The sequence below is a fragment of the Oncorhynchus tshawytscha genome, linkage group LG13 (assembly GCF_018296145.1).
Source record: "Oncorhynchus tshawytscha isolate Ot180627B linkage group LG13, Otsh_v2.0, whole genome shotgun sequence".
Taxonomy (NCBI): domain Eukaryota; kingdom Metazoa; phylum Chordata; class Actinopteri; order Salmoniformes; family Salmonidae; genus Oncorhynchus; species Oncorhynchus tshawytscha.
The window spans coordinates 26088282-26103997 of NC_056441.1; the positions used below are offsets into that span (position 1 = coordinate 26088282).

A 15716-nucleotide genomic window follows, 5' to 3' on the forward strand; every position below is an offset into this window, starting at 1 on the left:
GTGACCACTGAGATGATAAAAATAAATTCTGCCTCACATGATTTAACACAAGAGTGTATATGGCAGAGAAAATAAAATATATTTCCTGATAGTTTCACACATGGAATGCAAAATGGAGAAATATAAAATATACTACCTGTAATACTGGTATATTATCCATCAGTATATATTATTATATTGAGTATGCAACTCACATGTTGTGATGTAGTGGCCCCTGAAGGCTTCAGGGGCCACAGGTGACCTGCTGAGACAGTTGAGTGAAGGAGGGGTGGAGAGAGCCCGCCAGCCCTGATCACCCCAATCGCCTGTCGCACACAGTGAAGCGGAACTCTCAAGACGTTAGAGAGACAGGGGGGAGACAGGGAGGAAACCACTTGGTGACATCCTCACAAAGCCTCCTACCCCTCTGCCACCTTGTCACACCCAATGTTCTACACCTCTACATTCCTACTAGGCCTCTGATGTTCTGATTCAATTCTCTTCTCCCCTGGAGTGTGCACTTGCTCATTCCTTCACATAGGTTCAAGTATTGGATTGGTATAGGCATGTGGTAGAGGTAGAATCCAATATATTTCCACCAGTCCATTTCTGAGGTCACATTGTGGGGTAGTGAATGAGTGCTCACTTCTGCAGACTGTAGACAGGCTCTTGTGTAGTTGTGCCTTGGTCCCTGGGAGTGACTTCATCATGCAGTAAGTGTGTTCCCTACTCCACCCTGTAGACAGAGCTGTGTTGGTCAGTCAGCCAGCACAAGGACTTTTCTTCAGTGTACAGTAAGCTAGGCAGGCCAGCCAGATCCATTATGGGATCACTGCTAGGGCAACAGACCACAGCGGTCACACCAGTTCATGGGAACTCCTGCTCCATTTTTCATAGGAGAGATATTTCAATGTCTACAGCCGGGTTGGGCCAAGTTCAGTTTAATGAATTTAAATGATTCATGAGTTGAAAATGGTCCATTGTTTAATATGAGTATTTTTTTGATTCATGAATTGACTGAATTAGTAACTGAATGGTCCCCTGGTCCACAAGACTGGGTCATTTCATTTACACATTTACTGTGTATAAGACACATAGTTGCTTTGCCTTTAGGGCAAACCCTGTGATTTCAGTGTAAAATAAATAGAGGTTATTCTCTATTTCCCTTCTAACCTGAAATGTCTGATTTTATCTAGTGGTTACATCCAGTTATGTATGGCTCTGGTTGCATCCAGTTATGTATGGCTCTGGTTGCATCCAGTTATGTATGGCTCTGGTTGCATCCAGTTATGTATGGCTCTGGTTGCATCCAGTTATGTATGGCTCTGGTTGCATCCAGTTATGTATGGCTCTGGTTGCATCCAGTTATGTATGGCTCTGGTTGCATCCAGTTATGTATGGCTCTGGTTGCATCCAGTTATGTATGGCTCTGGTTACATCCAGTTATGTATGGCTCTGGTTGCATCCAGTTATGTATGGCTCTGGTTGCATCCAGTTATGTATGGCTCTGGTTGCATCCAGTTATGTATGGCTCTGGTTGCATCCAGTTATGTATGGCTCTGGTTGCATCCAGTTATGTATGGCTCTGGTTGCATCCAGTTATGTATGGCTCTGGTTACATCCAGTTATGTATGGCTCTGGTTACATCCAGTTATGTATGGCTCTGGTTGCATCCAGTTATGTATGGCTCTGGTTGCATCCAGTTATGTATGGCTCTGGTTGCATCCAGTTATGTATGGCTCTGGTTACATCCAGTTATGTATGGCTCTGGTTACATCCAGTTATGTATGGCTCTGGTTGCATCCAGTTATGTATGGCTCTGGTTGCATCCAGTTATGTATGGCTCTGGTTGCATCCAGTTATGTATGGCTCTGGTTGCATCCAGTTATGTATGGCTCTGGTTGCATCCAGTTATGGCTCTGGTTGCATCCAGTTATGTATGGCTCTGGTTGCATCCAGTTATGTATGGCTCTGGTTACATCCAGTTATGTATGGCTCTGGTTACATCCAGTTATGTATGGCTCTGGTTGCATCCAGTTATGTATGGCTCTGGTTGCATCCAGTTATGTATGGCTCTGGTTGCATCCATCTGACTGCTGTCATTCTTTAATTGTGCCATTTCCTTTCTGTTTCCTTACAGCCAGAGGAGGAAAGTGACAGGGAAGATTATCTTCGTTGCACCTCTGCCTACACTGCATCACTGTGTATTTTCTCTCTCTCTCTGTGAGTGGATTTCATGGTTGAAGGTGCAATCTGAAACAGGATTAGCGTTACAGTAGGTGTGAGAGTGTTAGCTAAACCTCTCTTATGCAGGTGTGGCAGAGGGAAGACTGTCTGTCGCACACACACACACACACACACGGCACAATGAACACAGGGATTCTTAAAGCGGGACAGAAGTTGACAAAGTGTTTTGATAAAAAGCTGAGGGATGGGGCTGGAGAAATGTAACCACTCTCAAATTCATAGACAGAGGTATGGATGCCAGGACTGAGCATCCATGATATCAAAATTATCATTGTATCCATGTTCTGAAAAACAAGCTTACATTTTGGGTTCTGATGGGGTATGACAGTTGAACTAAGCTCATGAGGCATTTCTAAGTTATATTCTTCAAAAATCAATGGGTACACATTGTTTATACAGTCCATCCAAAAATGAATATTGCCACTGCAGATTTAAAAATATTGTTAATACCACATTGGTATTCATCAAAGCTTAGGGAGGCAGGGCCCATTCTGCGTTGTGGTTTGGTTTCCAACTAGAAAAAGACAAAGAATCCAAAGCAGAAAGTGTTAGTCAAACCAGCACACTACTGCCAGTGCCACATGAGAGTAAAATAAAACACAGCCTTTTTGTCTTTGGGAAAGTCTACTAAAAAGTGAGAGAAGTAGAGTTGAGTGTCCTGGTCCCAGATCTATTCGTGCTAACTAACTGCTATGGTCATTGTCACACCAAACAGCACAAACAGATCTGGGACCAGGCTAGGAGCTGAGGAACGTGGAGTGTTTCTCCATGGTTCTGTGACTTTGAGAAGCCACATGCTTGGCTACAGCCCAGGCCTCCTGGCAGCTCATGCCCAAGGATGAGATACATCCTGGGATGGCCATGGGCTGTGTACTGGCTACAGACACCCAGACTTTCCACACACACATGCATACACACATCCACGCACGCACCAATGCACTCACACCACACACACACAACCCCCAAGTGTCTTCACTGACATTTTCAACCTTTCCCTGACCCCGTCTGTAATATCTAAATGTTTCAAGTAGACCACCCACCATAGTTCCTGTGCCCAAGAACGCCAAGGTAACCTGCCTAAATGACTAGCACTCACATCTGCAGCCATGAAATGCTTTGATAGGCTGATCCATGGCTCACATTAACACCATCCTCCCAGAAACCCTGGACCCATTCCAATTTGGATACCGCTCCAACAGATGACACAATCTCTATTGCACTCCACACCGCCCTTTCCCATTTTGACAAAAGGAACACCTATGTGAGAATGCTGTTCATCGAATGCTGTTCAGCGTTCAACACCATAGTGCCCTCCAAGCTCATCACTAAGCTAAGGACCCTGGGACTGAACACCTCCCGCTGCAACTGGATCCTGGACTTCCTGACTGGCAGCCCCCAGGTGGTGAGGGTATGCAACTACACATCCGCCTCCATCATTAAGTTTGCCGATGACACGCCAGTGGTAGGCTTGATCACTGATGACGACAAGACAGCCTATAGGAAGATCAGAGACCTGCCAAGGTGCTGCCAGGACAAGAACCTCTGTCAATGTCAGCAAGACAAAGGAGCTGATCGTGGACTATAGGAAAAGGAGTGCCAAGGACACCCCCATTCACATTGATGAGGCTGTAATGGAGTGGGTCAAGAGTTTCAAGTTCCTTGGTGTCCACATCACTAAGAACTTATCATGTCCCAAACACACCAACACAGTCGTGAAGAGGGCACGACAATGCCTACTCCGGGAGACTGAAAAGATTTGGCATGGGACCTCAGAGCATTCTGACTGCAACTGCTCGACAACCCTGGTGGGATAATAAAGTTGATCTGAAGGTGCTACAGAGGATAATGCGTACAGCCCAGTAAATCACTGGGGCCGAGCTTCCTGCCATCCAGGACCTCTATACCAGGTGGTGTCAGAGGAAGGCCCTAAAAATTGTCAAAGACTCATAGACTGTTCTCTCTGCTACCACACGGCAAGCGATACCAGAGCACCAAGTCTGGGACCAAAAGGGTCCTTAACAGCTTCCCGCTGAGCAGTTACTCAAATGGCTACCCGGACTATTTGCATTGATCCCATTATTTTTTGACACAGGCTCGATGTACACACATACACACACACACATATTCACATTCCTTCACACTCTTCACATACGCTGCTACTACTCTCTGTTTATTATCTATGCATAGTATCTTTGCCCCTACCTTCATGTACAGTGCCTTGCGAAAGTATTCGGCCCCCTTGAACTTTGCGACCTTTTGCCACATTTCAGGCTTCAAACATAAAGATATAAAACTGTATTTTTTTGTGAAGAATCAACAACAAGTGGGACACAATCATGAAGTGGAATGACATTTATTGGATATTTCAAACTTTTTTTAACAAATCAAAAACTGAAAAATTGGGCGTGCAAAATTATTCAGCCCCCTTAAGTTAATACTTTGTAGCGCCACCTTTTGCTGTGATTACAGCTGTAAGTCGCTTGGGGTATGTCTCTATCAGTTTTGCACATCGAGAGACTGACATTTTTTCCCATTCCTCCTTGCAAAACAGCTCGAGCTCAGTGAGGTTGGATGGAGAGCATTTGTGAACAGCAGTTTTCAGTTCTTTCCACAGATTCTCGATTGGATTCAGGTCTGGACTTTGACTTGGCCATTCTAACACCTGGATATGTTTATTTTTGAACCATTCCATTGTAGATTTTGCTTTATGTTTTGGATCATTGTCTTGTTGGAAGACAAATCTCCGTCCCAGTCTCAGGTCTTTTGCAGACTCCATCAGGTTTTCTTCCAGAATGGTCCTGTATTTGACTCCATCCATCTTCCCATCAATTTTAACCATCTTCCCTGTCCCTGCTGAAGAAAAGCAGGCCCAAACCATGATGCTGCCACCACCATGTTTGACAGTGGGGATGGTGTGTTCAGGGTGATGAGCTGTGTTGCTTTTACGCCAAACATAACGTTTTGCATTGTTGCCAAAAAGTTCAATTTTGGTTTCATCTGACCAGAGCACCTTCTTCCACATGTTTGGTGTGTCTCCCAGGTGGCTTGTGGCAAACTTTAAATGACACTTTTTATGGATATCTTTAAGAAATGGCTTTCTTCTTGCCACTCTTCCATAAAGGCCAGATTTGTGCAATATACGACTGATTGTTGTCCTATGGACAGAGTCTCCCACCTCAGCTGTAGATCTCTGCAGTTCATCCAGTGATCATGGACCTCTTGGCTGCATCTCTGATCTCTCTGCACTTTTAACAGACCTCTGAGACTATCACAGTGCAGGTGCATTTATACGGAGACTTGATTACACACAGGTGGATTGTATTTATCATCATTAGTCATTTAGGTCAACATTGGATCATTCAGAGATCCTCACTGAACTTCTGGAGAGAAGGGGCTGAATAATTTTGCACGCCCAATTTTTCAGTTTTTGATTTGTTAAAAAAGTTTGAAATATCCAATAAATGTCGTTCCACTTCATGATTGTGTCCCACTTGTTGTTGATTCTTCACAAAAAATACAGTTTTATATCTTTATGTTTGAAGCCTGAAATGTGGCAAAAGGTCGCAAAGTACAAGGGGGCCGAATACTTTCGCAAGGCACTGTACATATTACCTCAATTACCTTGACTAACCCTAACCCATACATTGACTCGTACCGGTACCCCCTGTATATAGCCTCGTTATTGTTAATTTATTGTGTTACTATTTTTCATTTATTGTATTTAGCTAATTTTTCTTACTTAAAAAAAAATGTTTACTCTGCATTGTTGGTTATGGGTTTGTAAGTAAGCATTTCATGGTAAGGTCTAAACCTGTTGTATTCGGCGCACATTTTTTATTTTTTATTTGACACTATGAAACAACACCCACAGCTTTCTTATGTAACAACATCATTGATGAACAAAAAGAGAGGGAGAAAGTGAGATTGAGAGAGAGAAGGGAAGACAGGGAGGGAGATGACTGCTGTTAAGGGGCTTTAGAGCAAAGATTGGGCTCACATTTGAGGACCTAAACAGTACAGAGCCAGAATGCAGTCTGGCTCTCAAAGTCAAATCCGGAAGGGCTTTTAAAAAGGAGAGGACAACAGGACAACGACCCTGATTTTTATGGCAAATATTGAGTGGTCCAGACTGTGTCCCATGACCTATAATTATTGTTATGTTCAGTGGACATCCCTCACCTTTTGTACAGTGTTAGTCTACTCTTCTGACATGCCTAATTAGAGCTGTAGTCAGTCAGTCAGTCTGGCGTTGTTGCTCAACACAAGGGTGGGAGTGACATCATCACCCTGTCCCAGTAAACACATCAGTAGTAACTTTGGCTGACTAGCTGTCTGAGGTAGGTAGGTTACACTGTGAAAAAAATCCTGTTTTTTTAACGGTAACTTACTGGCAGCCAGTTACCTGTAAGTTACTGTGAAAAAAAAGAAAACTTTACAGTAATCTGCTGTTAAACTAAAGTTTCTTTGGAATTTACAGTGACATAATATACCTTTATTATCGTAATGAACATGAAAACAATAATAATAATGTACATAAGGTTATGAGAGTAAATTCCAAAGAAACTTTGATTTAACAGTACATTACTGTAAACTTTACAGTAATGTGCTGTTAAACTAAAGCTCCTTTGAAATTACGGTAACATAGTGTACTTTAAGAAAAAAAGTAATTTAAAGGTAACTGGCTGCCAGTAAGTTACCACAAAAACAACAGGATATTTTTTACAGTGTAACCTTTCTACCTAAGCCAGCTAGTCAACCAGGATTACTACTGGCAGTTGATTGGTTCAAAGATCTTCTCATACTGATTTAGCTCCTTTTGTTGTTATTGTTGTTGTTGTCTGACTCTGGAGCTGGAGCTTCCTTGGTTGTTTGTCAGTGCCAATGCCCAACAGCTTAGTTTGCTACGGGCCACACCAGATCAGTACACACATCGACTCAACTCAGCTCCACTCAACTGAGCTGGCAGTGGCTCAGTGTTTGCATTCCATAGGATAGGAGTCACACCGCATTCCGGTTACAACTTCACTGCGGTGCATAAAAATATCCTCTCCAGACCGCAGGGCAGGGGCCATGTGTTTTGAATTACCCCTTTGTTTCTCATTTACAGCATCTCTCCCTCATTTATCCCCCTCTCTCTCTTTCTTTCCCCATCCCCTCCTCTTCTCGCTCTCTCCTCCCCTCCTTTTTTTGTTCTCCCTCTCCTTCACTCTCTTGCACTCTACTCTTCCTCCTCTTCTCGCCCTTCCCTTCTCTCACACACACCCTCTCCCTTCCTCCCTCTCTCCTTCCCCTCTCTCCCTCTTGCTCCACTCTCTCCCCCTCCTTTCATTGCCCCCCCACTCTCTCTCTCTTTCCCTCTGTCACTCTCACCCTCTCCTTCCCTCCTCTTCTTCCACCCCTCTCTCTTTCACATCTCATGTTGTGATAGACCCGTTTAGTCACCATGAAAGCATTCCACTGTAGGAGCATTTGAGGATATGGTTTCCCCTGACAACCAAGCTGTCAATAGTGGGGGTAACATCACCACCCACCACTGGGGAATTTTCCATTGAAAAAGGGTAATGGGGTTATAGAATATATTATAGAATAGAGTATAGTAGAATATATTATAGTAGAATATAATTCAATCAACTAGAATAGAAAATAATAAAATAGAACATAATATAATATAGTAGCAAATAATATAACTTCATATCAAACTTCAGGTGCATAACAGTCAAATAACCCTTCATTTGATAGAATAACAGTCAAAGCATATGTAGAGAGACACTATTAGTTGGAAGGAGATCAGTATGGATACCCCACAACTTGAACCCAATGAGGGTTCAGCCCGCGGGCGCCAAATGAGTGTGACATTCACAATGGTCGCTTCCGCCTTTCTCTGCTGGAGGAAAACACCCGTACGGAGAAAGGATGGTATGAAATGAAACCGCGAGACAATTATTATTTCAAAGGGTATGTAATTGAGACTTTTCTGACTTTCTTGTCTGACTGCAATGCATAGGGAATCTGCGTAGGGAATATGGTAGACGTTCATACATAAATTAATAAATATTTATTTGTAGCATTAATTAACCCGGTAATAATTACATATTATAATCATTCAATACAGTGTTGGCAGTTCATGTAACTGAACTGACGTGCACAATACGGCATAGTCACTTAAATAACTATACCTTTATGTACCTCAACTAACCGGTGCCCCCTGTATCTCGCTATTGTTATTTTACTGCTGCTCTTTAATTATTTTTTACTTTTATTTCTTATTCTTATCCGTATTTTTGTAAACTGCATTGTTGGTTAGGTGCTCGTGAGTAAGCATTTCACTGTAAGGTCTACACCTTGTTGTATTCGGCGCATGTGACTAATACCGTTTGGTTTGATTTGATTAAGAGGTTTATAAATGCAGCACTCTTGAGGTGAATATGTCATGCTTATCCCAGTCTATCTCATCAACAGGTAGACATCTGACCACTGACTGACGATCACATGCAGCACATGGAAAAGCATCACAAATCGGATGGCTAAAGCACACCACGTCAACTGCTCTTTTATTTAAGCATTCTTGTTTATTCCCAAAGCAATAAACATCAATGAAACAATGCAATCCCATTTCTCAAGGTATTTTATGAACTGTGAATAAATATTCTCTATATGGGATATCAGTGTGAAACGATGTTGTATACATAATAAAATGGTTATTCCCTTTCGCTAAACCTTTTATAGAGGGAGTGAGTTGATCCAAGTCTCATATAATTATGTGTAAGCAGCACTCATTTATTCAACGCTACAGTTTAGTCGCTTGATAATCAAGCTTCACTGACGGATACACACTGGTGTACCAATGTGGAAGGAATAGGGTTGGGTAATAATCAACAAATCTAACGAAATAAGGGAGGTTAATTGCATGTAATGCATTTATGGCGGGGCGTCTTCGTCGCGTGAGAGAAGGAAGACAAACAGAGCATGCTCCACGAGCCGATACTTTTTTCGTCTGGAATTCTGCGGGTTGTAAATGATTCATAGAGCAAGCTTATTTTTAAGCGGAGTAATTGCGCGCGGCTCGCACAGTTAGTCCGTGTGTTACTATCGGCTATGAGTGTGTGTGTTGTTTTCGGGTGAGCGCTTGCGTGTGAGTGAAAGCCGGTCACCAATCTGCAGAGGAGACGGAGAGGAGAGGAGATTCCAGACGAAAGAAACAGTGAGCGTGAGCAGACTTCGTGAAAGAAAGTCTATTTAATTTGGCTTTAATTCTGGGGTTTTATCGAATATATCGTCCAGCCCTGCCAGCCCAACGGTTGGTCAAGGGAATCAACTGTTGCTGCGGCCGAATGGTTTTTAAAGGGACATTAGGCTAATCACAATTGACCAAATCCGTGTTCCTGACTCTGAATCTGGACATGGGTTTGAGAATGCATTTTTAACCATCACCTGGACCTGGTTTATTTATCGTGCTGCGCGCACCCGGCGGCCGGATGCATGTTGTTCATGGTCTGTTCTGATACTGCATAGAGAATACATGCTCTTCCAGAATGATCCTACTCCACGCCTCTCCTGGCTTTTTGATATTGGTTTATCATATTTTTCTATCAGTCAGTAGCAGTTGCTTGTAGGCAAGTAGACACATTTGGGCTATTTGAACAATTCCAAAGGCAGTTGGAGGATAATAGTGGATTTTTTGTTTCTTTGTGACCTTGCCTTTTCGGCGTTAATCCAAGAGGATAGATGCTAATGATGGAGAATAACGGCATGGACGCGCATCAGGTTGGAATCAATCCTGAATACGAGCCGGAGAGCCGGCCGCGGTCATGCACTTGGCCGCTGCGGACGTGTCCGGAGGATTTCCCTCCGGGAGTGGATGAAGCAAATCGAGGTCTGCCCCTGGCATCTGTCAAACTGGAGCAGCTTCAGTACAACGTACCGGCATGCCGCGGTGGAGCAGCGGAGGGAAGAGGTGGCGCACCCGCGGAGCTCAAACATCCAGCCGGCGCCCCGGTCCCCATCGCAGCCGGCGCTCCTACATGCATGTCTGGGGCTGCCCTCGACGTGGCCGGCCAGTTGCGCAAAGCCAAGTCATCCCGGAGGAACGCGTGGGGAAACCAGTCGTACGCGGACCTCATCACGCGTGCCATTGAGAGTGCCCCTGAGAAGAGACTCACTCTGTCGCAGGTTTACGATTGGATGGTGCGCTTTGTCCCTTATTTCAAGGATAAAGGCGACAGCAATAGTTCAGCTGGATGGAAGGTACAGTAACATAGCCTACTTGAAATTCCTAATAATTAGCCTCTATATGATGATGGTGTGTGTTGATAGGGGGTAGCCTATATGTCAGTCTTTCCATAAAATACATTTTAGACCTTGATCACTTAATTTGGGTTGTGCATCTTAACCACACATGGTTGTTCAGTCTTCAGCCATAAAAATGGACAGCTCTAATCTGATGGTTAAAGCAAATGACTTGTTCCTGGTTAACGATGTATGGTTTTCGCATTTCCCCACATTCACCACCGCTACTCTCCAGTCAGTCAGTTTGTAGAAAGGGGCGGTGAGATGGGACTGAGGGAGGCGGAGAGGGGTTACTGGGTTCATCCTATGTTACAGTCTATAGGCTATGCATAGCAAAGCAGAGCAAATCAGTACCAACATAAACGCTTTGTTTGTGCTATGGTGGAAAATACTGTTTGCGCACTTCACTGTGACGTGTCCACGTCATGATTTTATTATAAAGAGATTATCTGACTGTAGAAGTGACTGCGTGACGCCATGTTCCGTTCGAACTCAACGTTGTTTCATCTCTGGCTCCCAAACCATATGTAGAGGAGAGGAATAACGAGTCACGCTGGGCACAGAAAGTCAGGAGTGTGTCCGGGTCAATTCTGTTCCTTGTGTTCACGCACGAGCCACTCCGCTTGGCTAGTCTTTGTTAACCCTCAACGAACAAGAGCTATACCCGTCCACTTCTGTTCATTGCGCGCGTGGTAAAATTACGCAAGGGCTATGCAATTTGATAATACTCCACAAAATAGGAAAATAGAGTTGATCCTTTAAATTAAAATCTAGACGAGAGTTTGTGTAATCTACTGTATTCAGTCCCTTTCAAAATCCTATTTTACATAATCCCTAACCGTTTTATTCATTTAACTAGGCAAGACAATTAAGAACAAATTCTTATTTACAATGACAGCCTACCAGGGAATTGTGGGTTAACTGCCTTGTTCAGGGGCAGAACAACAGATTTTTAGCTTGTCAGCTCAGGGATTTGACCCAACAACCTTTGGGTTACTGGCCTAGCGCTTTAACCACTAGGCTACCTGCCACCTCAACCTTAACCCTAACATTAACCTGAAAACCTAACCCTAAAACGAACCCAAAGCCTAATTCTAACCCTAACAAATAATTAAAGAGCAACAGTAAAATAACAATAGCGAGGCTATATACAGGGGGTACCGGTACAGAATCAATGCTTGGGGGCACTGGTTGGTTGAGGTAATTGAGGTCATATGTACATGTAGGTAGAGTTATTAAAGTGATTAGATAATATAATATACAGAGAGTAGCAGCAGCGTAAAAGAGGTGGAGGGGGGGCAATGCAAATAGTCTGGGTAGCCATTTGATTAGATATTCAGGAGTCTTATGGCTTTGGGGTAGAAGCTGTTTAGAAGCCACTTGGACCTAGACTTGACGCTCCGGTACCGCTTACCGTGCGGTAACAGAGAGAACAGTCTATGACTAGGGTGTCTGGAGTCTTTGACAATTTTTAGGGCCTTCTTCTGACACCCCCTGGTATAGAGGTCCTGGATGGAAGGAAACTTGGCCCTAGTGATGTACTGGGCTGTACCCACTACCCTTTGTAGTGCCTTGCGGTCGGAGTCTGAGCAGTAGTCATACCAGGCAGTGATGCAACCAGTCAGGATGCTCTTGATGGTGCAGCTGTAGACCTTTTGAGGATCTTAGGACCCATGCCAAATCTTTTCAGTCTCCTGAGGAGCAATAGGTTTTGTTGTGCTCTCTTCACGACTGTCTTTTTGTGACTGGACCATGTTAGTTTCTTGGTGATGTGGACACCAAGGACCTTGAAACTCTCAACCTGCTCCACTACAGCCATGTCGATGAGAATGGGGGCGTGCTCGTTCCACCTTTTCCCATAGTCCACAATCATCACCTTTTTCTTGATCACGTTGAGGGAGAGGTTGTTGTCCTGTTACCTACCCTTACCACCTGGGGGGGGGGGGTGGCCCAACAAGAAGTCCAGAATCCAGTTGCAGAGGGAGGTGTTTAGTTCCAGGGTCATTAGTTTAGTGATGAGCTTTGAGGACACTATGGAGTCGAACACTGAGCTGTAGTCAATGAATAGCATTCTCACATAGGTGTTGCTTTTGTCCAGATGGGAAAGGGCAGTGTTGAGTGCAATAGATATTGCATCATCTGTTGGAGCGGTATCCAAATTGGAGTGGGTCTAGGGTTTCTGGGATGATGGTGTTGATGTGAGCCATGACCGGCCTTTTAAAGCACTTCATGGCTACAGACATTGAGTTCTTAGTGTTCTTGGGCACAGGGACTATGGTGGTCTGCTTGAAACATGTTGGTATTACAGACTCAAACAGTGAGAGGTTGAAAATGTCAGTGAAGACATTTGCCAGTTGGTCAGCGAATGCTCGGAGTACACGTCCTGCTAATCCATCTGGCCCTGCGGCCTTGTGAATGTTGACCTGTTTAAAGGTCTTACTCACATCGGCTACGGGGAGCCTGATCACACAGTCGTCCGGAACATCTGATGCTCTCATGCATGTTTCAGTGTTACTTGCCTCGAAGCAATCATAGAAGTAATTTAGCTCGTCTAGCAGGTTTGTGTCACTGGGCAGCTCTCGGCTGTGTTTGACTTTGTAGTCTGTAATAGTTTGCAAGCCCTGCCACATCCAAAGAGCGTCGGAGCCGGTGTAGTACGATTCAATCATAGTCCTGTATTGACGCTTTGCCTGTTTGATGGTTCATCGGACGGCAAAGTGGGATTTCTTATAAGATTCCGGGTTAGAGTCCCGCTCCTTGAAAGCGGCAGCTCTACCCTTTAGCTCAGTGCGGATGTTGCCTGTAATCCATGGTTTCTGGTTGGGGTATGTACATACAGTCACTGTGGGGACGACATCATCAATGCACTTATTGATGAAGCCAGTGAATGATGTGGTGTCCTCCTCAATGCCATCTGAAGAATCCCGGAACAAATTCCAGTTTGTGCTAGCAAACAGTCCTGTAGTTTAGCATCTGCTTCATCTGACCACTTTTTTATTGATCAAGTTACTTGTGCTTCCTGCTTTAGTTATTGCTTGTAAGCAGGAATCAGTAGGATAGAATTATGGTCAGATTTGCCAAATGAAGGGCGAGGGAGAACTTTGTATGCGTGTGTGTGGAGTAAAGGTGGTCTAGAGTTCACTCTGCTTGCACATTTAACATGCTGTTAGAAATGAGGTAAAATGGATTTAAGTTCCCTGCATTAAAGTCCCTGGCCACTAGGAGCGCCGCCTCTGGATGAGCTTTTTCCTGTTTGGTTATGGCCTTAAACAGCTCTTCTGCGTTCTTTGTGCCACCAGCAGTTTGTGGTGGTAAATAGACAGCTACGAAGAATATAGATGAAAACTCTCTTGGTCGATAGTGTGGTCTACAGCTTATCATGAGATTCTCTACCTCAGGCTAGCAAAACCTCAAGACTTCATAAGATATCGTGCACCAGCTGTTGTTTTTCAAATATACATAGACCGCCACCCCTTGTCTTACCAGAGGCTGCTGTTCTATCCTGCCGATACAGTGTGTAACCTGGCAGCTGTCTGTTAATCATGTCATCATTCAGCAACGACTCGGTGAAACATAAGATATTACAGTTTTTAATGTCCTGTTGGTAGGATACACGTGCTTGTAGTTTATCCACTTTATTATCCTGCGATTGTACGTTGGCCAATAGTACCGATGGCAAAGGCAGATTTGCCACTCATCTCCGGATCCTTACAAGGTACCCTGATCTCCTTCATGCGATAACTCTTTTCTCCTGCGAATGACGGGGATGATGGCCTCGTCGATGTCTGGAGTAAATCCCTCTCGTTCGACTCATCAAAGAAAAATGATTAGTCCAGTTCAAGGTGAGTAATCGCTGTTCTAATGTCCAGAAGCTCTTTTCAGTCATAAAAGACGGTAGCAGCAACATTTGATTTGATGTACAAAATAAGTTACAAACAATGCAAAAAAACAAACAAAATAGCATGGTTGGTTAAGAGACCATAAAACGGCAGCCATCCCCTCCAGCGCCGTTACACACACACACACAGACACGCACGTTTTCTCATCCCGCCTTACCTGGCATCTCTCTCATTCAATATACGACAATCATAACATTCTGAGAAAGACAGCGGTATTAAGAGAAATAATTCATATAAATGAAATCACCATTTAATTTAGGTGTAAGTAAGTTCAGTGGATAGGAGTACTCCAATTGTTAGGGTTAGGTTTTAAATAGGATTTAAAATAGGCTTAATTCTCCAGGCCCTGTGAGTCTGTTTGTGTTTGTGTGTGTGTGTGTGTGTGTGTGTGTGTGTGTGTGTGTGTGTGTGTGTGTGTGCTGCCCAGGGATGCATAGCTGTATGCCAGCTCAGATTCCTCCGCAGGGCTTTGTGTGTGACAAGGGTTTTGATTGGCTGGTTTGGCAGTGATCTGATTGGCTGGGAGGGCAAAAACAACTTGATTCAATCTTAATAACAGTGTTAAAAACAGGCATGCACATGATGGGCTGTAACAGTTGGCAATGGGTTTAATACGATTTTAAGCACATAAAAACACACACTAGCACAGAAACAAACACACACTCAGATGTGAAAACACACACAAACACACACACACACACACACACACACACACACACACACACACACACACACACACACACACACACACACACACACACACTGTACATTAAACATTATCATTCACATCACTAAATTGTTGATGAGATGAATAAGAGAAGAAACGTAGATGGATGGGGGGATGATCAAATCAGATACAGTGGTAGCTGCTGGTTATTAAAAACAGTCTGTAATAACTGTTGTGAAATGGGTCGTCCCGCTATTTCGGTGCCTTTTGAGAAGTGTAACTTGGTCCCCCAAAAATTTGATTTCACCAAATTTGTACTTTATGTCATAAAGAGCATATGATCAACTTTAGCAAAAAGAAGTCGAGAGGTTAAATAAAATAAAAGACTATAGTACGTGCCTATTAAGTACCAAATAATGTAACAAGTTTGACCGTAACGGGGTTGACAATTTCATCTTAAATCAACCTTAAACCAGCCCCTAGCAGAGCAGAATGGAGAAGAACCCATATGGAAAAGTAACATGGCCTTATATATCATATTTAAACATGACATACATTTTAAAATATCTGATCAAATATTTTTTATAGCTTATATAACTCTCACACCCCCATAACACAACTTAATAATATGGATATGT

General features: G+C 43.6%; 1 protein-coding gene across 1 annotated transcript in view; it reads left to right on the forward strand.

Annotated features, from left to right (window-relative positions):
* Positions 1-9182: 9182 nt before the first annotated feature.
* LOC112264615 (forkhead box protein O6-like) overlaps positions 9183-15716 on the forward strand; it is a 57811-nt gene continuing 51277 nt past the window's right edge. Inside the window, exon 1 of the mRNA XM_024441345.2 lies at positions 9183-10470. Within this exon, the coding sequence (XP_024297113.2) occupies positions 9952-10470 (519 nt within the window). The 5' untranslated portion in view covers positions 9183-9951. The remainder of the gene's footprint in view (positions 10471-15716) is intronic.